The sequence below is a fragment of the Pecten maximus genome, chromosome 18 (genome assembly GCF_902652985.1).
Source record: "Pecten maximus chromosome 18, xPecMax1.1, whole genome shotgun sequence".
Classification (NCBI taxonomy): domain Eukaryota; kingdom Metazoa; phylum Mollusca; class Bivalvia; order Pectinida; family Pectinidae; genus Pecten; species Pecten maximus.
The window spans coordinates 8,209,027-8,233,202 of NC_047032.1; the positions used below are offsets into that span (position 1 = coordinate 8,209,027).

General features: G+C 36.5%; 1 protein-coding gene across 1 annotated transcript in view; it reads right to left on the reverse strand.

Moving 5' to 3' along the window:
• Positions 1–24,176, reverse strand: part of LOC117316407 (two pore potassium channel protein sup-9-like) — a 112,327-nt gene that overhangs the window by 52,643 nt on the left and 35,508 nt on the right. The window contains exon 3 of the mRNA XM_033870958.1: positions 2,730–3,560. Within this exon, the coding sequence (XP_033726849.1) occupies positions 2,730–3,012 (283 nt within the window). The 5' untranslated portion in view covers positions 3,013–3,560. The remainder of the gene's footprint in view (positions 1–2,729; positions 3,561–24,176) is intronic.

Below are 24,176 nucleotides of genomic sequence, written 5' to 3' on the forward strand. Positions count from 1 at the left end.
ATATTCAATTTCGGCTCTACAGTATTAAGTTCTCAATTTTTATTGAAAAGTGCTGATATATTGCGCGTCTTTGTACTGTACGATCTTAACATGTGGATGTACTCAGACTTAGCCATCCGCCATTTAATTATCTGAAGAATTAACGGATATCGATCCTACAATCGTTGCCCGAAAACAATTATTCTATTAAGACACATAATGCCAATAACAAGATGCCCAAGGGGCCTGCATCGTTCAGCTGGATATTTCAGTAATCATCGAGACAACACTCTCAAGTAATTTTACAAACATTTCCCCTTTCGGGAACCGCCACTTCATATAGGTTTTTAAGCTAATCCTTTTTCCCTGTTTTTATCATTTTAGTAAATTATTTTCAATTCTTGACTAGAAGCGATTTAAAAGAATTATCCCTATTTTCCCTATAATCCCGCTCTGCATGCCTAAGGGGAACCAGATTTACCATCTATGCAAAATTTGCTCCTAATACCTCTAAGGATGCTTCTGACCAATTTGTTCACAATCCATTCAGCCCTTTATGACATGTAGAAATTCAAAGGACTTTCTTCAATTTATCCATTTGGTTCCCGCCGCTCCTGTCCTCTGGTCAAGAATCCCCATTTATACAAAATTAACCCCTAATGACACGTCTGACCAAAATTTGGTCAAAATTCATTCAGTAGTAAATAGAAAGAAACTGTCGACGGCCATCAATCACCCCATGGTATAAGGTCATAACATATCGAAACTTTCTGGGCTATAATACGAAACTATCGCTCAATATTTCGCCTTTCAGTACCATTGTTTACATGCGCACATGCATATAGGTTTTCCTATGTTTCCCTGAGAAAACACATCATACACCGACACGTGCTATTACAGATTGGCAATTCTCGTGCCAGCAGGTTTCAATATGATATATAATCTCCTACGTCTTTCCTGATGAAATTGATCAAAGGAGATGATGCATCACTCTTACAGGAGAGGAGAAAGTGTAGCGGCCAGACCGGGGTTCGAACCCGGGACCTCCGAATACTAGCCGAACGCTCTACCAATTGAGCTACCTGGTAACCGATGATCGACCCAGTCCAGTCCCACTACACAAGTCTATGTCAAAATGAAACAAAATCATTTCTGACCATTGTACTATGTACTTTGTCTGCTTTGGCTAAAATGGCTAAAGTTGCGTTATTAATCGATTTATGAACTATATGTATTTAAAAAAACTGGCGACAATGTTAACAAAAGAATCTTCCACAAGAAGAAGGGCACAAAGGGAATACGTTCGTGTTATGCGTCATCCAGGCCGAATCGAAACCAAAAAAAATGTCACGTGTTATATTACTGAGTTTATCGCCCCGTGAACAGTTATGGTCATAGTGAGGCGTGATATATTTGCTAGTAGCACGCGCTGGCTACCTCTTCTGATCAACGTCATACGGGAGACATGTCACGCATTATCAAGAGCAGCTGGGATGAAGTGTCTTTCTCAAGGATACGGCCACAAACGTACAGGACGTTTCGTTACTCAGCTGAGAAGCACAATCCCCTTTGATTATGGGTTTTTTTCTCTGTTTATCCCCCCATGAACAGCCAAGGCCATTTTGAGGTGGAGCTCCTTGAATTATTTGGTGACTACCTCACTGATCAACATACAGGGGTCCCGTCGCACGCCACCCAGAGCAATTAGGGTAAAATGTATCGCCGAAGTATACAACCACGACAGCAAAGAATTCCCCATTTCTCAATTTCACCGAGAAACACAAACCGACTCGGGTAGAAAACGTTGAACCAAGCACCTCGGGTATGCTTCTAACTACACATTTAGATGTATCAGTTTGATGTTCTCTTCTACCCGTGATATTCCCCACGGAAACCAAGGTAGTGTCAACGAAACCACGGACTAGCAAGCAGTGCAAACAACACAACATTGATGGGAAAGACGAAACCTAAATTCGGCAATTCCTTATACAAAATAAGATGACCGCGCCCTTATTGTTCAACATCAGCAAAGTTAGACAAAACACTCATATCATTGTCTAGTATTCGGCTGTACAAAGTTGACGTTAAGTATTAAGTTGTTGACACTATATTATTTGAGTGGATCTAGACCACCATCATTCAACGACCGTCATACATGACAAAGTGAATAGTAATTTTATATCTTAGAATTGATATTGGCGTCAAAATTATGAAAGTTCCGTCGTTAAAATATGCAAAAATTTAATTATTGTTTACTGAAAAAAGGCCATGAGTTTGAACATATTTGTGGAGCAATAAAGACATCGTCTATGTTCGTCGTACATTGTAGATGAGAAGGAGATATAGAGGTTTATCGTCTCATGTGTATACGTTGTACTTTAAGCGGTAATCTTGTTATTCTGCCTTTAAGTTTATTCGTTTCGTCTCATCCCTTCCTGCTCCTCTTGTATTTTAACTTTCTTTAAGGACTTGTCAATACCATGACCAACAGTATGTCTTCGGTCCCTGTCTAAATGTGTGCTAACCCTTATACACAATACTTACATGGAACCAGGTACCAAACGCTACCATAGACTACACACGCGTAAGGTCAATATTGTATATTGTATACCGGGGGCGGGAGGGGGGGGTACTATGGTTGACTTTGGATGACTTTGGCAAAAATCATAGTCATATCCTAGATAGAAATGATTTAAAACATATTTATGAAGTCACGTGACATATAAAGTAATGATAACGCAACAACTTACCTATGGTGGTGACGACGGTCAGCGAGAAGTAGAAAGCGCCGGCGAACTTCCACTGTCGCCCGGACTTGTACGGCATCACCTTCAGGATGTTCTTACGCAGGCGTTCATAGTCTTCAGTGGTTATGTTGTAGTTAGACTTAAAGGTCTGCTCCTCCAGATGATACTTCCGTCGGTGTTCAATCTCGTATTCTGACTCTAAGGCATCAAAAACAGCCGCTCCAATTAAAAGGTAAGTGAACGTACAAACGATTAGTGATAGAGTTCGGACGTTTTGCTTCTTCATATCCTTCCGACCTTATCCATAGTATGAAGTCCGTAGAACGTGAATCGTTGGCCGTGTATTCCCTGCTCACTTTTCATGTAAACCACTGATGATATAGACTTTGGAAGACTAGATAAGTGAAATAAACAGCATCGAAAGAAATTAACCCGTCTCGAATCCGAAAGGTAATCCTTTTACTCACTTCCGGTCGTCTGCTTACGCGTGCACACTTTACCAATTGCTCAACCTTTTTCCAGGACGGTTATTGGATCCATGTATCTAACAGACTTACGTAAGAGTCAGGGTAACATATCGGAGTATATTTACCTTCAAGGGGATTAAAAATAGATTCCATTAATGATGACCTTGACCCTTACCCATATCACACCTATATGTTTCCCGCGTCGTAATAATTGCCTGAGTTAACGATTCGTGCGGTGATCCTCGAGCTACCGACTTTGTACCATCATCCATTGCCTAATCCAACAGGTAGGAAACGCAGATCCCGGCAGATTTGTGCTTCTTTGTTAACTCCACACAAAAAAGTCTAAATCCATCCTACCTTGTGTCTGAAAAGAAACAAAAAGGAAACTATGATGTTTGATTTAAAAGCTCCTTTCGACAATTGTTATATATCTGATGCTTAGCAAGGTTATGACGTCATACAAACCCATATTCGGATTAAGAAATTAAAAACTAACTGGAATGGTACCAAAGTGTTTTATGTCGGGCCTGATGATATAACAGGTCGGCTTCTATCAGTCTCCCCTCAGATAAATCAACATGCAAACGAGAGGAGGAACACAGTGGCAGCCCATGTATCAAACACGTAGTTTTGATAACGGAGATTGTTTTTGATTTACCAGGTGTTGATATCTAATTAAATTTTCACACATCTTATTTGTATTTTATTGAATAAGAGCATTTTGAATTTACACCATTAATCCCACGCTGCGTGGATGCGGAACTAGATTTGTCTATTTTCATTATACATCAGCGTATTATCAGGCCCATATAAACGATAAATATCAATTTACTCTCAGGTACATTGTAATTGTGAACGAAAATATCTGTGTACTATCAGGTCCATATAAACGATAAATATTAATTTACTCTCAGGTACATTGTAAATGTAAACGAAACTATCTGTGTACTATCAGGTCCATATTAACGATAAATATCAATAAACTCTAAGATTCACTTGTAAAATATCGTCGAAAAAGATAACCCATGATATTGACATTATTGTACATTTGAAAATATTTGTTATTTTCGACAGAACTGAACAATCTACAGGCGCGGGAAGATAAATTACATGCCAGGACGTTTCGTTTAGTCTAAAATGAAGCTTCTATCATACAAAATTATGTAATTGGGAAAAACAAGTTTTCACCAATCGTACAAATAACTTTATTTAAATTTACTTAATACTGTTTGTACGGCGCTGCCGGACAATATCGATGCACAATCAGATTTATGTAATCGATAAATGTCAAAATAATCCCAGTACATTCTACAAGTAAACGAAACTATCAAGTTTATTTACAACACAGTCATGAAAATAAACATCGGTATGCTTTATAGGGTAAAGCTAATAACATGTTTATATTGCATTGCGTTGATATCGTTCTTACAATTCTCATCAAATAAAATAAACTGCAAAAGATTGATGTTTCAGAATATTTTGCGATTCCATATTCTTATTTTAATTGTGTTGCGCACAGAAAATTGATCCATGCATTACACGTGTACTTGCAAGTACAATGTACAATCTATAGATAACATGGTACATGCTTACATATTTAGGAACAGTTTAACTCACTGACAATGTGCATATGAAACGATGTCCTAAACGTTACACCATCAACTTTATCTTACAGCGTATACTGCATAATGTTCAGATTATCACAAACAGTACAATACCATACCATATCGACTGTTTAGAGGAACAAGGACGTATCTCCAACATGGATTGTCTTTTTTTATTTTATTTTGATAAATTACAATTCCGAGTGAGCTTTTCGCAAAGAATTTGAACTTTATATCAATTGAAATTGTCTAATTCTTTTAAGTCGCAAAGTATTTGAACATAATTAGACCATTTATATTGACATAATGTACAAATTCTATAAGAAAATCTGACTCGTAGTTCTAATTTATTAAAATCTAAAAATGGAAAAAATTTAAGATACGACCTTTACTTCTAGGCACTCCAGTTGTTGTTAGTGATACGTCCTTGTTCCTCTAAACTACTGAGCATTACATTTGATATATTTTCCCCCATTGTCTTATTCAACTGAAAACGGGCGGGGTAGTAGAATACATATACAAGCGTTTGCATACACTATGTACAAACAGTCTATATTTTCAATAAAACCTCTGTATAGGTTCTTATCGCAATCTCCATGTATGCGTCTCCGATGACAGCGCCCCCTATAAAACACACTCCACGTTATATACGTCTTAGCGAAGATCATCGGTTGGTCTTGACATAAACTCACTTGGCATGCACAGAAAATGAGTTTTTGTCCCATCTTTTTATTTCCAATTCTCACAAAAACGTCTACATGATATAATGTTAACTCTCGACTTGGTATAAACACACGTGTGCATCTGTCCACGTGCATCGGTGCAGAGGATGCTGACAGCGTATTGTCTGCAAACACCGAATCTCCAGATCTCGCTCTATCTCGCGGGATTACGTTGTATAATGACACATTTTTTTTTATAGATACTAGAGATACTGTCGGGAGCTCTGGAACTAATACGCCGGCTTAATGTCGTATTGCGAGTGGAATATTATAAATTGGATTCGTCTCTGAAGGAAAGAAGTTGGGGACATAACATACTTAGCTCACATCTAACATTGCAGAGACGATATTCGGTCACATTTCCGGTTGGGACACCTAGTCGGTAGCAATATGACATTCCAGGGAACTACTCCTTTAACGGGACGAGACAATATTGACATGTATCGCAGCCGGCACAATAACGTCAGATAATAAAACGACCAACGGGTGGTATCCTATGATATTATAGTAACCAGAGAGATGACTGAATATTGCAAATATTTTTAGAATATGCCAATGCGTAGCTGATAATCAGCTCTCCTCTGCATGGCCTCTTACCCGTAGAGGCATGTAATTATATTAATCCATAGCAAATTACATTATGTACCTAAAATAAAGTACTTATGAAGTTTACTCTGTTCGTAGGAACGTCCTCATATGACCCTGGCCGTTACGAAGATGTGAAACCCCTTAAAGAAACAAAAACAAAAGAAAAAAAAAAAAAAAAAAAATTGTTTGTAAGCTTTAGAAAAAGAAATATATCCTTAACTCCATCCAAAACAATCCCAAACGCTAGTTTCCCCCGTTATCACAGAAAATAATACGAAACTAATGTTGGTGGTATTTTCCTGAACTTATATAATAATACGAAACTGACATTGATGACTGGTGAAACAAATTCATACAATCAATCAATCCAGCCATAAAACACACAAACCAAATTTTGACCGATATATTCATTACTCGTCATTGACAACAAACTCTCATCAAGAAATGACTATAATATACCTTCAGTAAAACGTGGTATGACCATTACATACATTTTATATGTTTAGAGAAAAACATGGCAGATGATATTTATGATTGTACTGAAATGTAACTATTTTTACTCTTACTGACAGATACATACAAACATATCTACATAAAACAGCCATGGTTTTATTGTTTATTGCAGTGTTCTAATTAGTAAAGTTGAACCGACCGACAATCAAGCCACTACAGAACCATGGATATTGAGGAACACCAGACATTGTGTACACATCCTCATCAATGTCAGTGTCTCTGTGTCTGCTTTGCAAATTCACTAGACATTTTCATTAGACCGTCCACAATGTACTTCTTTAGTGTTCCCTCCCCCAGACCGTTTTCTGGTCCCCAAACCTCACACCACCTCTCTACAAGTATTACCTACACATGTAGCGGCGAGACCCAATGTGAAGGTCATCGGTTTCGAATGTGTAAAAATTTTCCGACCACTTCTTCTTAACCAAGAGGCCATGTTTCTTGATATTGGACAGTAGGTCTGCTGTCATGAACGGTTACAAATGTTGTTCGTATGAACAGCCTTGGCCACTTTTCAACGCCATCGGGGTCAAATCTGTTAAAATCTTGGATCTTGGACACGAGGCCCGCTGTCTTGAACGTTTACAAATGTTGTTCGTATGAACGGCCTTGGCCAACTTTCAAAGCCACCGGGGTCAAATGTGTTAAAATCTTGGGACACGTGGCCTGCTGTGATGAATGGTTACCAATAGTGTTCATATGAAGAACCTTGGCCACTTTTAAAGCCATCGGGGTCAAATGAGTTAAAATCTTCAAAAGTTTTCTTCTCATTAATAAAGAGATCTTGGGTGGCGATATTTGTCCAGTGCCATGGTTATACTCATTTGTTGTCAAATTTGTTAAAAGGAATGACTTACCACGTTACATGGGTCAAATGTACATATTTTCATAATTTATTTGATAATAAGTATCAGTACTTTGTATTTAAATTTATATTTAATGAAAAATGCAAAGCTTTACATTCGGTCTAATAATGTGTGTTAGCCCTTTATACGTCAAGGTATTTGACCGTATAGGTTAAAATGGTCAAGAATAGAACGTCGCAGTTGTCGTATATCATAGAAAAATAAATTAAATTAATATATGGATTAATACTTTCATTGATATTTTCATTATAATATAGAATTTCCTCAATATGTTGTTTTTTTTTTGGGGGGGGGGGGGGGGGGAGTCATTTTATTACATGACGTCATCAATTCATCATTTGCTTTTACCAATATTTTCGTTTTATCATTTTGTTTCAATACCATAATATATGCTTTGTTCATTACATGATATTGTTCAATAATTCGATATTGTATTGTTACACCATTCCGGCATTATCTTACTCGTACCTTTATACTATTGTTTAACTTCTATTATGTGATGGATACGACTCTGGCAAGCATCTTCGCGAATGAATCCGAACTAAACCAAATTTTTAGCATGGGCTACTTTTTGTCTATGTTATACCATTATTTATGATGGAGTATTGAACCAGCAACCTCGTTTCGTTCCAGTGACTGTTTCCTACACACGTGAGATTTCATTAAATAACATATTGATGATATCATATAGATTTGTGATATATTCATGAAAAAAACTTACAATAATAAAACAAATCATAAAATGGTGACATCATAAACATTTGTGAACTAATGATGAACAAAAAATTATCATGATCAAATAAATAATAAACGATGAAAGTATATAATACAATGGAGTAGCCATATACAATGGAAATCAAATTACATTACGATAAATTCAAAACATTAATGGTATCATATAATATAATGATGAACTCTAATAATATAATAAATGAAATTTCAATTCATATGTTACGTCATGCCATGTATGCCAGTTATGTTGCTCAAAAGTCCTATGTATGCTTGGAAGTATACTTATTAATTTTTTTACACGGGGTTCAATTTTTTTCAAAGAATAAAATGTCTTTAGGTTTAATGTGGGCGAAAAGCCCGTCAAGTTGTTAGCCACAAAGAAGTATTAATATAATGTAGGCCTACTTGTCTGTGTAAAATGGCATACATTCTAATCATTTGCCGTACAGGTAGGACATACAAATTGTACCTGCTGCACCCAATGCATGATTGTAAGAGATGAGTAAATTTGGGATCTTATCTTCCTAACGTCTCCCTATGCTCTGCCTCAATTTTTGCTTTAAGTTGAGTCTTTGCTCCTCTTATGAAGGCTTTGGGTTCTTTCCCCTGGCCAAGGCAAAGCCGAGTTCCTAACATGGTCAGCGTTTATGTGAGTTGGACGGCTAGTTCGCCTGTTGTCAGTGACCGGGTTGGGTGTCCTGCTGGTAGCTTGTGTAAGTTTAAACCGACTTTCACTTAAATTTAACACTGTGCAGCTTGTAGGTCAATCATAAAACCCAGACAGGCAGAATAAATACACAAACTCATGCTGCACTTAACGTGAAACGGCGGGAGACTTCCTCAAAATTCGTGACCGATATCACTTCTTGTGACGTCAATTGACCAGATTGCAAAAACAATATTCTCATCTTTCAAATACTCTTTACGTTTTAGCTTAACACTTTCGAAAACGGGGCCGATAAAGATTTGTTCTCCCTGTGTGGTGGATGAGAAAATATAACAAACACGAAACTTCTCCGAGCTGAGAGCGTAAAATATAAATGTAAACTGTCGTATTTATGTAGTATGTAATATTTGTGGTTTGAAAACAAATTTACAAGTGTATAGATGTAACGTAAAACAAATCGACAAGAAACCGCCGATGATGCTATGCCCTTACTTCATCTAAAAGCTTTTAATATCAATTGAAAATACCATCGTTATAAAATAACGATATAGCCATTGCAATGAACATGATTTCATTCTCATTTCATTATTTTAAGTATTTAATTGACCCGAACACAAAAGTTTCATTTAAGTGTCAGAGGTCAAGGTCAAACGTTGAGGTCACACGCATGTGAAGTTACATGAATCAAAATGACATGTACTTTTCTACAAAGTATTTAAACAGAAAAGTTAAACAAAACAATAAACACAATTTTTTATACAATATCAGGTATAGTGGACATCTTTGATTTCGCATCGAACCGGAAATTAACAACACTGGGTCAGGAACATCTCAAAGTCATTCTATGCAAGTTTCGGCTAAATGCTACTGTTGGAAGTGCAGAAAAAAGTTGAAAATATGTTTTCTTTCAAAATGGCGGCCATCTTGTTATTCAAACCGAACAAATCGATAGCAGCACATGGACAGTAGTATATCAGGATCACATCAGGCTTGTTAGAGAAAAGAACTTTTAAGCAAGTGATGTTCAGGAAAACCTTGAATGCACAATCATGTTACAAAATGACCGCCCTATCTGACGTGTCAAAAATGGAACTGGACAAGTATTTAAAATGTGTTTTTCAAGAGGCGACCGTGAGGGTCTTCATTAGTTTTTCCAACAGACCCAAAATTTATTCAGTCACATCATGGCTATTCATGGCAAGTTTGAGGTTCAGATGACCTCAGGCTGAAATAAGATGTTTTACATAACTTCATATTTATTTGAAGAAAATATTCTTAAAATGCCAGACTTGAAATTTGCCACCGACAATAACGTGTCATCGAACATGCAGATACAATTAAATGTATGTAGTCACAATTGTTCAGACATTCAGCCTTGACCAAAGATTTGACTATGTTACCGTAGACAATGATCTTGAGTTCACTAGCCATTGTTTTGTTTTAACTCACGACTTGTCGCGTCACCTAACAGGCGGATCAGCTACTTTGCTGTCTCCTCATAAGACAAGGTCAGACAATGAGGAAAGGAAATACGAATTCGGAAATAGATGGAAGTTCTCGGAGACAACAAGATTTGTGGCTCCCTGTGGGAACGATATCGGAACTGTTGAAGACATAAATAGGCGCGCAGATTATATCAGAGTGTCAACCCGGATATCGCTCATTTTCTCATAATTACTTTCGATTTTTTAAATGGATTTTGTAGATTACTATTTGCTATTTTCTCTTTCTTCGATTTATGTATTCCCCCTGTAACTGTGTGCTTTATAATCAGTAGATGGTGTCGTTATTTTATTTAAAGATTAGAAATTGTCTCAATAGCAAATGTGTCTCGGGTCCTGATAACGTCATGCACTTTATTGAGAATGTCTCGAAGTTTGATTAAATCCAAGCTTGCTGCTGGTTTCTGTCCATCAATATGTCAGTTTGTGCAAAGCTTCTTACCATTGAATGACATAGATAAAAACGACAGAAATTTGTTTTGTACAAATCAATAAAATAAAAGGCCAAAATAAACGATAATAAAATGTTGATGCTTTTAGAAGAACAAACTAAACGATAGTATTTAAAGGCACAAATGACGACACAATTGAAGATAGCATTAATAGTAATAATTAAGTAAATAATATATTGCACAAGATGGATAAACAAAACAAAATATTACGAAAATGTTTTGTTTTTGTTTTGTATTGATTTTTTACAGCCAGGGTCAAATGAGGACGGGTGTGAAATACAACACAGACAGACTGGGCACTGAGGGAAGAAAGTTAAGACGGATTAAAGATCCACAGTGTTGCAATGGGGCAGAAGATTTATTTTGGGTTCTTCAATGTCCCCGTAATCTTAAATTAGGATACGTAAGAAAATCTCCGTTTTTTCAGCGGGTCCACTTTAAGTCGCCGTCTATGATCAATATGCAGTTGGATACAGCGAACCATATTTGTGGGTTCTCAAATGTTCCTTCATCAGAGGAGAGAGAAGAATCCATCTTAACCTGGAGGGTATCCACAGTTAGTCTCGTTCGACATTCATTGAGGTACAAACGGCATATACTTTACCCGCTCCCGCACGGGTATATATTACAAAAACCAAATTATTGTTATTAAAATCACAATACATCCTGTTATTCGTCGACCGGCTAATGATGTCTGTTTGCAGTTTTCATTGCTTGGTTAACATAGAGGTACATTCCAAATGTTTATTTATTTATTCGTCGTTTTTATGTTTTTCGTAGTTTTTTGCCTTTTTATGAGAAATACGTTTTCTATTAAGTATTGCGATGTCTGTGTAAACACCGAACGCCGTGTGAGTGTGTCTGTATACAGTATATCACTGCACGAGCTGCAGAAGGTTATTTCAGGTGCATATATGCTAATCCAATCAGGTCGATAAACTGGAAATCCCACCGGGGAAGATTTATAGTTTAGATGTGGAGGTAGATATATGGGTAGGGAAATATTAAAACGAATTTCATCCCGTGTTAATTTGTGAAGCCACCAAGGACAAGTATGAGCGATCAGATCCGAATACGTTATATCTGGGATATCGCATAAACATCTATTTGATAAAAAATAAAATCGTATTTCTCAAGAGTCCAGGTGCTCAAAGATCCATAATCTCTGCAGGATGCATACATATCAATTTTGGTGTTACAGCATAGTGCATCCGCTAATGTATAAGGGTGTACTTGATTCTATATCACCAGGAACACTCGGTGTTTCACCTACTTCCGCTAATAGAATAAGGCTTAATTATCTCTATAACGCCACAAACTGGGTATGCTTAGGGTTATTTGTTTCTATAATGCCATTTATTGCATTTTTGCCAGTGAAATATAGAAATGTATCAAACTAATAAAACTTACATTTTCACTGCAGCGATGAGCAGTGAAAATATAAGATTTTGCAGTGAAAATATAGGATTTTGCAGTGAAAATATAAGATTTTGCAGTGAAAATCTAAGTTTTCCGTTTTTGACCATTCAGAGCTGACCTTTGTATTCTACTCGTTGAGACTTGTCAATTTATCAAATCGAAGCGAAAGAAAGATACTGGTTTATTTTGCTATATTTCAGACTAGATTTTCACAAAATACTCACTTGACGTTAGCTATTCATGCACATATTCTCCTATAACAGCAGAAAACGCTTAAATTGCGTTGATCAGGCCATTCAAAATGGCGCCGTCAAGTTGACGTGGAGTAACATCACAAATATGGATATTCTGTCATACTAAGTGAAATATATGTTTTATTAAACGGGAAATCATTCAATATCCTCCATATACTGCGTTAGTTTATGTCTATAACGCCGTAAATATGCGTCAACTTAAAGACATACTGTACATGTGTTTTAGCGAAGGTTATTTCAAACCTATGTCAATTTCGTGCGCTAATATGATTAGAAGAAGGAAACAACTTGTCATGTAATGATATCAATCTGTATCGACTTTGATACATGTACATTTTTTTCCATTTGCTCTGTATTGTTATTAAATAACCTTACTAATTAAATATTGTTATTCTAGAGCATTTTCTTCATATTGATAATGTAAATACGATATGAGTTGCATAACACAACCAAAAAATATTTAAGAGTTTGACGTTTCGATGACTACATTACCATAAAAATCAAATTATAATTCTCACATAACTCCTGTTAAAGTATTAGGCTTTTTTGACGTCACGAAAATTCGTGCTACCGGATTAAAATTAATTCCACGATTTATTTGATTTAAACTTATTGCCACAAGGGAAAGCATTTGGGCACAGGTTATAACAACATTATCAACACCCTCTCCTAAAACAAGTACACATTACAACATTTGGCAAAGAAACGTACAGGTCAATACATACGTTTAACATTACTCACTGAGCCAAAAATAACAATATTTTACAATTCATTAAAGTAAATATATTTAAATCTGCTGCTAGTTTTAATAAGATGCACATTTCTAAAAATCATAATATTTAAGTCTATGCGCACATTTTCGTTTCCAAAATGAGGAAGATAGTTGTTGACGTTCACATCTAAATCACTGGGATTGTGAAAAATGGAACGCCTCTCAAGATCAAACTATCCCGATTGATCAATGCAACTCGCAATAGTATTTGTCGTTACGCTTTATAAATGGTTAATGACCTCACAGTGGAATATATCGATTAAAATGTTGAGATTTAATTGATATTTTTGGGAATATGATAACACTTCATAAGAAAAATATGAATCAAAAATGGAAATATAAGTATCAAACTGCCATTTTTTAATTTATTGTCTTACAATTCTCATAGTATTTCAGTAAAAAATGAATAACGCGTGTTAGCGCTCATGATCAATTTGCGATGCTGTGAACATTATAGGACAATTTCTCAAAGAAAGAAATTTGAAGCTTAAATAGCATTGAACTAATATACACACATTCGTTTAATATCAATAAATGGATGTCACTGTTTCTATAACATCACCAAACTGAATCCGCTAATAAATATGGGTGTATGCGTTTCTATGACGCCATCAAACTGCGACAGGATTAATCGAAATCCCTAAATATTTGTTTATAAAACGGGCAGTTAATTTCCTTTGCCTATATAAAGAAACAATGGTAAAACCAACGAACCCTTTTACACGACATTTGCTGGGTTGTGTAGAAATAACACCTCAAAGAAAATAAACGTGATTAAATTCGGCTCGAAGTGTTACGACTGTCAGATTAACTGCTAGCCCGGAACAAATCGAATGGTGTGCCTTGAATTGCAGAAATAAACGCTGCACTAATATAAGGTATTACGCCGGGATCGTTTTAGACACGTGTCGATCTCGTTCTGTCTATTTTGAGTGAAAGAAGCAACAAATCAGTAGTGTTACAAATGAAAATATTCTCTTTTCATCAACATTCCATCACTCTAGAATGTCACTAGTTCGGAAGAGTTTCTATCCCGATTTGTTACTAGCCGAAGGTTTGACAATCCGGCGTCACGGACAATTTTTTCCGAGAATTTTAAAGTGACACAAGCAACGACAAGGTGTATTGATCAATACTAAAAAAAACGAAAGTGTAGGTGCAAATTCCATGTGTTTAATTTGTGTACAGCAGATCAATGTGGGTCATGTTAATGCTCCATAGGCAAAGACACAAAAAAGAAAACATCTAGGTTGTATATGATCAAGGGTAACAGGAAACCGGAGAGGTCTTATTCTCTGTATCAGTTTATATCGGGAAGACACCCGAGAGTCCATCCCGGCCCTGCTAATGTCAAAAACACCCTAGCAAACGTTAGTCTGCAATCAAAACACCACTTGTGGCAAGGCATTTCTAATGATATTATATATTGTATACTAATCTTGATTCGACGATGCACCTTTTAAGAAACAGCTAACGTATCACAGGCTCCTAAAACACACACACGGACCTCACGCAAGTATGCTGCTCGACCATCGTTGTTTGATAGAACATTAAACAATGCAAAGCTAGAACCAAAATAAACCTTTTAGAAGAATTAAAATTATCAGCAAATATCACGACCGATTTAGGTCTGTTGTTATCATTACCGAGGAATGCTACCTCTCTGAATTACCCGCCAACATTTAACTTACATGGATCTAGGTATCGTAAGTAGAGCCTATCTAACTGGCACACACATCAAGGTCGCAATTAGCCACGGACGCTACCAATACGATTCCTTAACTAAGTCAGAGACAAGAGATGACATATATATAATTGGCAGTACAATGTAGGTAAAAATAGGATCTACAAGAAGATGTCAGACTTCTGATCAAGAAAAAAACAATGATAATGAAAAATATTATCTAACAAATCAGTTTATTTTATGTCAGCTGTAAATGATGGAAATACTATTATATCAGTGTTTTAAAACAATTTGCTTTACAATATAAATACAATTATACCAGCTGCACGTGCATATGCAAGCCACCCAGCTACATCAATTCCATGACAATCGAAACCGCAGCATATCTACAGCGCACATTTCTATTACAGTCAAACGTAACGTCATAACTGACGTTTGCCTCCGATTTTTTGTCATCATAGTGACGAGTTCAAATACAATATCAGCAATTCATAGTAGTGTCTATTACTTAGATACAATCGTGTTTTGATTGGTACGACATGATGGTTCCCTGCCGTAATACCTAATATCTACATCGAAGACTAGACACCATGCGTTAGTGACGTCACAATAGGCATATGCATTGTTTGTGTGATATGTCGATTTTGCATATATTATAAACATATATATAGGCATTAAACAGACTTCTGTTCAGTATTATGGCCCCTATACAACGGAACAGGACTGCAGACAAACGGAATAACGCGTTAGCGCGTAATGAATATTTGTATGTTATTTTTACATATCAATGTTGTTTCTTTTTCAAGAAAACATCGGATTAATATGCGACACTACAGTGTATTTTAACCCTAGACCACCCTCCCCATTTCGATACAGCTTTAATTGTTTTATCTTCATTTGCATAAACAGTCGCAATTTATTTCTAGAAATACCAATGTCACTATTGTGTTCAATCTATGGAATGCAGTGTACTTATAGCCTAGTACTTTGTCTAAAGACATCTATACATCACTAATTCAAACATATTTGACGTGCGTCATAGATAACAAGCATTTTACGCGTGCACAGGTGTATCAAAGCACGTGCCCCTAAGAGCTCCGAGTTCCTAATGGCGAAGTACTGTTATTTTTATTTGGGGAATTTTCGGATGAATTAGGGAGCTAATGAAGTATATCGCTTTTGTGACGAAACGGTAACTGGGCTAAATGTCTGATAGCCATCACTGTGAGGACATACTACTCCACCACAGCTGGGGAACTCGTACAAGGGAACACCTACACACGGCAAAATCAAGCAAATCCCCTAACGGGACTTCATATCTGTGGTGAATTCGGTCACAAATGTCTCGCATGACCAAGTACTTGGCGTAAATTTGAAATTGCTTGACAAGAAGAGACAGCAGTTTATATATTCAAATTAATGCCATTCCTTTTATTTATTAGATGACAATATAGTGGCCAAAGCCGATTGTGAAATTCAAGAAAACAGTTACGAAGACAGAGGTATTTATAAGATAGATAAGATAAATTTTATTACCAGTGCAGGACCTTTTGACTCCCTATACCGGACACCAATACATGTATATGTATTACAATAAATAAAATCAATAAATTGTGACAGCAGTTCAACTGCCTATATAATTTTACATTTATACTTATATAAAAGTTCCAGATTTTCCCAATGATTATCTAGTCTGTTTTTGAAAGAATTTACTGTTGGTGCTAAGACAACATGTTCTGGGAGATTGCTCCATATTCTAACAACGCGCAGACCAAAAAAGTGTTTTCTTATATCTAGCCGAGAATGCTGCGGAAATAACTTTTTATCGTGTCCTCTTGCTCCGTGTCTTTGAACCTCATCGCTACAGAGCTTGAGGAAATCTGCAGCTTTGATATCGCTGATATTGCTAGTCAATTTGTAGACTTCTATCATATCGCCCCTCATTCGTCTGAAAGCGAGTGTAGGTAATTAAGCTCATCAGCGTATCGGAAAAGGACATATCCCTAAATCCAGGTAACTGCTTGGTGATGTATTGGATCATAAATCACAAAGGATACGATTTTGAAGAATTGTGTAGGATTTTGAAGTAAAGATGTCTTTGAAGTCTAGTCCTAATGGTTTATCATTAATCCGGGGTTGAAATAAGAGGTTCGCCCATGTACGCTGTGCGTCCCACCTGTTGCAGGCACACACGTATAAACAGATCTACATTCTTTGAAGTGTTTGTAGCAGATGGACGTGTCTCACTTGTTGATTGACATTGGATCAAAGATAACTTGTACATAAAAAACTAGAAGCGAATCGAACCCAGATGTTTCGGAATGACATATGGATTTTTGATCACTCGACACTTCTTTCATAATGTATATATTACTCCGTGAAAGTGTCACGTTATAGACAATCAGACATATTAGCAAATTAAACAGGGAACCAATCAATGGTATGCACTTCGTGCTTTTAATGTGAATTGGTTGCATCCTACATCAAGATCCCCTACATACATGTTTATCCGATACAGCCTTCTTATTCGTGAAACTGTGAAGAATGACATTGAACGGTACTATAGCGATACTACGCTGATAAATGGAAAAGCACCGACAGTTATTCCAACGCTAGACTGTTACCAACTTCTGGGCTAAAGTCAAAAATAGCGACAATGACAATATTGTATTCTTATATATTGTATGAGACGGAAGTGACATCTACATTTGTATGCCGTAGTTTGACATTTCCAAATGTCTTATGACATCGTGAATAACCACTTGGAATGTCGGATATAGTGATCTTAACGCTAAACCATTGATTTGTATAAAGACGCCGACATTTATATTCAAAATCAAAGTTGCTGCCAATCGGGGACAAAAGTTACCACTCTTCTACGATTTTACTCGCCCACAGCCATAAATATTCTACAAATACTATACACACTTCTGCATCAGATAAAACGCATCTGAAGTTCTAAATATCCACGTACATACTTATGCATCATTTAAAAAAAAAACGCGTCTGTAGTTATATCCACGTATAAACTATCCGTGTACAATTATTTCGGCAACGTTCCGGACTGTTATTCTTTCCCAAAGCACCCGCTGTTACTCAAAACTATAATTAATATATAAAAACGGTTTCACTGAATATTTACGGACATAAAGAGCATCGCTTTACCTTACACATCTACTTCAAAATCACACATTAATCTTATTTTTTCAGATACAAGTCGCGAAAATGACCCGCAAAAGAAAACGCATTTTCCTGTGGTTAAACGAGCCTAAGCCGGTGAGAGCAAATGCATTAAAGGCCCCCAACAGAGTGGATACCCAGCCTCAGATAAACACAACAGTTTGTGAATATAGCAATATAATCAAATCTAGATGGTCATTATCAATACGTTACATCTAACGACATCGCATAAGGGGTCACGTCAGGATGACCTTTGCTATCTCAATATTTCACGTTCAGGTTGAATTGTAAATTCGATGTCATCGATTTCACCAACTCGTCACATCAGGCATCTGAAGCTAACCATTTCGGTACATCATGTATACAGCTATATGCATACAGCTATATTTGACGAAATGACTTGAAACAGATTGACAGATTATTCAAGCTATGCACTCTCGTCATACTATTTCGCACATTCGTAAATTCACTTCCAAGATTCTGTAAGTAGTAATTTGATTGATTAATCCAAAAGGTCATCCTGACGTGACCCCTTGTGCGATGTCGTTAGTAGTGTCGTAGTGAGAATGACCATCTAGATTTTGATTAGATTGTGATTAATGAGGATTATAAGTCCTCTTTATGCCTGCAAAGTCGTTACACAAGGCATAGAATATATACAATGTTTTGCCATGTTTATTAGTATGTCATTGTGTATTACATTTGTTGTTGTGTTTGACCAATACACATATACTTAAACTTTGCTTGATCACGAATCCAAACAAAAGTATAATTTGGGGAATATCTTGGTTTTCATGATTTACCGATACATAACATAAAACATATATCTCTCCTATGCCTTGTGAAACGGCTATTAAAACTTTTTCATTTGCCTTTGACTGATTTTACTTTAGAACATATGTTATTGCCAAAACAGAGACACAAGTTTTTTTCAACTCCTCTCCCATCATAGAATACATTACATGAAAGTATCTATAGACAGTTATAAACATATAGAATATTTAACATACCCCCATCATAGAAATACATTACATGAAAGCATCTAGACAGTTATAAACATATAGAATATTTAACATACCCCATCATAGAAATACATTACATGAAAGCATCTAGACAGTTATAAACATATAGAATAGTTAACATACCCCCATCATAGAAATACATTACATGGAAGCATCTATAGACAGTTATAAACATATAGAATATTTAACATAGACAGTGGATCGCAAGAAAGAGTACGCGAATACGCATCAAAATCTATGACTGGATTTGATGTAGTTTTGCACATGTCTGATTACAAGAGAATTAAGGTCCAAACATTTGCCCTTTTTTTGGACTGGTTTAATCACAAGAAGATGTGTTATATTTTGCGGGTCATTTTCGCGACTGCAATTTGTAGTATCTGAAAAAAACAAGATTAATTTCTATATGTCATTATCCATTGCATGTTTAAGGTAAAATTATGTAATTAATGCATGTACATGTCAATATGTACATAGTCAGAATGTCAGAATACTCATGTCTGTCGTTAGGGCCGGAGGAAACTTAGACTAAACTCTTAATTAAATGATTTATTGCATTTTGCTAGTGAAATATAGAAATTGATCAAACTGATAAAAGATATATTCGTACTGCAGCGATGAGCAGTGAAAGTACATGTATAAGATTTTGCGGGGAAATGCATAATTATTTTCGTTTTTTACCAATCAGAGTGAACCTTTGTACCCACCGCATTAAAACTTGCCGATATTTCCAATTCAGAAACGAAGATTGATAAATGGGTTATTTTGCTGTATTTCTGAAATACATGTATTTGACTTGTTTTTGACCGAATACTTGTATGGCAGAATATTTCGATTTTTTTACTCTTGCTCGCACTCGTGAAAATATCGATACTCTGTCATACTCGTGAAATATATGTTATATTCAACGGGAAACATTTCAATATCCTCAATCTATCATATATCTGCCATTTCTCAATTTCATGATCGACGCATTTGCGAAATTTGCATTTCTTTGATATGCTTAAAACAACAAGAAGAAGATAAACCAGAACTTTTAAAGAAAATAAACAATCGGCAGACATAACAAAATACACAATGGTATTATTTATTATAACAATTACCAGGTAAAAACCAGGTAAACAGAATCCTAGACAATTAATCGTTTTTTACACACATGTTTAAACACTATCGTAGATAAAAGGGTCTCTGTTATATAGCAAGAAAGCATTAATTATAGCAACGCTCTTTACGTTTCCCCGAGAAATGTGAGGGGTTTCAACATAACGTGTCTATGTATTCAAAACTATATCATTTATCATTGTAACGGCAGTCGATGTAATTCCTCGCCTTCACTTTCCTCGATGACTGTTTCATCTCAAGCTTTGTGCATTTTACGATAATGAGGTATCCATTACGGATTATTTCACGTAAATACGACAAATATTTTCAAATTAAAAGCTACAGTTCTAATATTAATAAACCATCTATCTACGTCATTGCGACTACGGCAATTAAAACATGAAATGACGTCTAAACCCTAACAGATTTTGTGTTTAGATACCGCTGTGAAGGCACCGGTATTTAATGACTTTTTACACAGGTGTGTCTGTGGGTGTGTAGAAAGTCGTTAGATATTGATGCACTGTGTAGCTATAACACTTCACTGGAAACTAGAGATAGCAGCGATATCAAGCAATATTTACACTTGTCTGACATTGTCACTATATATGTAGTCTGTTTAAGAGCTCTGACATTGATGTACGTTTAAATGCCATCCATCACGCGCTACACTTATCAGCGTATTAATACAACACAAACCGGAACTACAATATCCAGGATGATTAAGTTTAAAGACTTAATATTTTGTCTGCATTATTTGTTACAAAAAATATGCCATTTGCGCATTACGTTGATCATAAAATGATTAACAAAATTGAGGGTGTTTTTTTCATTTTCCATGTACTATTTTGTTTGCCAAAAAGCACGCGACCATGTTCCGGCTGTTCCAACGACTGACGAAAAATCTGCTGACTGTCGGTAAGGCGGGAAATATGAGTTATAGCATTTAAAAAATAAAAAAGTAAAAGGAATGTAAATATAAGCGTTTAACTGTTTTTGTATGGTATTTTTGATCTATTTGAATGCCAGAGCTTTGCAAGCAAACAAATCATAATGTGCTATTGTTTGCTTGCAAAGCTCTGGCATTCAAATAGTTCATAAATACCATATAAAAACAGTTTAATGCTTGATTAAACGACAGTTCTACACGACACTATGATAGGGCGATAAGTACAATGTGTTCGGTAGGTCTACAGGACACACTGCGACACTAGAAATCAACAATACACTTGATAGTACAGGACACTATCATACGACACCAGTGTACCACACGACACTTGATAGTACATGACACTATCATACGACACCAGTGTACCACACGACACCTGATAGTACAGGACATTATGATACGACAAAAATGTATCACACGACACTTGATAGATACAGACAATATCTTACGACACTAGAGTACCACATGATACTTGATAGTACATGACACCATCATATGACACCAGTGTGCCACACGACACTTGAAAGTGCAGGACATTATGTTAAGACACTAGTGTACCACACGACACTTGATAGTACAGGACATTATGTTACGACACTAGTGTACCACACGACACTTGATAGTGCAGGATATTATGTTACGACACCATACGACATTTAGGTATTCACGACACTAAGTACAATGTAAATACAATCTTAGTACATGACACACTGCGACACTTGAGAACCACACGACACTTGGTTGCATAAGAGACTACGATACGACACAAACGTATATTAAGACAGTCAGTTTTACCCGACACCACATTGTGACATTAGTTGATGTGACACAGTAGTGGTGGTCAAGTGGTTACGGTGTCCCGACACTTTATCACTAGCCCATTACTTCTGGGTCGCTAGTTCGAAACCCACGTTGGGCAATTGCCTGGAACTGACCATAGGCCGATGTTGTTGTTTTTTCGAGTACTCCGGCTAACCTCCACCTCAAAAACCTGGCACGTCCTTAAATGACCCTGGCTGTTAATAGGACGTTTAACAAAATAAGCCAAGCCACTTCTATGTAAATTATAAATTGAGTATTTTTTGTAGGATTTGAAATTAGTTTTGTGGAAATTTGCTAAATCAGACAGATAATTATCTTTAATGATGGGTTGGTTCTATTTCTCGGGGCGATCTGCCGGATACACCTGGTTGATAAGATGCGTGTATACGGTAATGCATTATATGAATAATATTTTTGGTTTGATTTATTTGATTACGGGCCGGTTTTAATTAACTCGCCTCGCATCAAGCACGGATGGTAACCAACTTTTTTAGTGAAAAGGGGTTTAATACTAGACGATACGACTGGTATGTCTGAAACCAGGATTGAGGGATGGGAGTCTAAAATATCAGTTTACGGTTTTGGCAAGTTGGTAGGAGGGTATCTTTATACAAAAACGTGCTATTAAGACATTAATTTATCTAATCCTAGCCGACTACTGTTTGAAGCACGTACCAAAAACTGGGGCACGAAAGTATGCCATATAGTAAAAATGTACACACGTAGTCTAGCGATGTATAAAGATTAACACTAGAAATAATCTCAAATCACTTAGTACCTCACAATTTTAATTTGTCAGGCTGCAGACAAAAGTCCACGGGACTGGGAGAGGGTCCGCTAGACAGGACGAGGCCGGGTCCCTGGGACGGAGACGGGGTCCACGTGGAAATTGCCGTGAAGCATGTAACGCAAAGTGCTTTGAGCACGTTTAAATGAATGGAACGTACATGTACATGTAGCTATATAGACAATGTACGCTTTCGGTTCAAGTATTGTTTTCGGTTCCATTGTCTGTTTTCTTCCTTCCTCTTTTTTCTGAGACTCTCCGGCCTTACTCTATATATGTAGCCCCATTCCTTGGATCAAACTCGAATGACCGCCGGAGTATTGATATCTAGCTTGTAAATTGAATAGGAGTTATGAGAGCGTATTCCCACAAGGCTTCACATTGAATTAGCGGAAACCTTACTAACATTAGCTAGACAGCACACGTGGGGATATGGCGAACGTTCTCCGCCTGATCTTGTATTACAATAACGAGCTCGGCCTAAAGTTCCTCACTGCAATGAGTGTCGTACACTCCTAAGGCCTCTTGGACGGTGTTAAATCGACAAATATAGACTATACGTATATTAAATCAATTGATGAATTATGATTCAATTATTTGGAAGTATTAATCATTAATTAAAATGTGCTTGTTAACAATGGGTTCAATAAATAGCCCACAATCAACACATTGTACTTTATAATATATGCCGACGGCCCACTGTGTCGACATGAGACATATATTGTCCAGATGAATCTGCTTTAAATATTGATTGTCTTGAAACTGCATTTGTTTTGCATGATACTTCAAAGAATAAATATCATTCATTCAATTTTCAATAGTGAACTGTTTGCAATATAGCGTGTTCATATATTCATTATAACAGGTTTTCTCTTGTAAAGCTGTCTTTGATCCGGTTGTGATCCCAGACAGTTTGTACAAACAATTTCTTGCATGCTGATGTTTCATACTTACCTGTTGATGCATATTCATTACACGCACGTGCACTTTCCTTAGAAACACTAAATAGAATCCAGAAACTCTGTAATCCATGTAAAAACTCACGATTATTGATCAAAACACACACAGCAGTAAATGGAATCAAGGCTCGGTACTTCTCGCGGTTGATTGACACAACTCTTCATGTATGAAATACATTGTAACTCGGACATACACATCACCTCAGCCAGGTATACGTATCCGGGATCTACACTCACACTGTACTTTCATGAGCGATGTCCGCCCCCTCAAACATCATCATTTCCGTCTCTCCAAAGACGGTAAGGTCCGCAATTACGAAAAACTATACAACCCAACACAATCCAGCTATCACGTTATGGATATGTACGTTTGTATGTTAGTCTG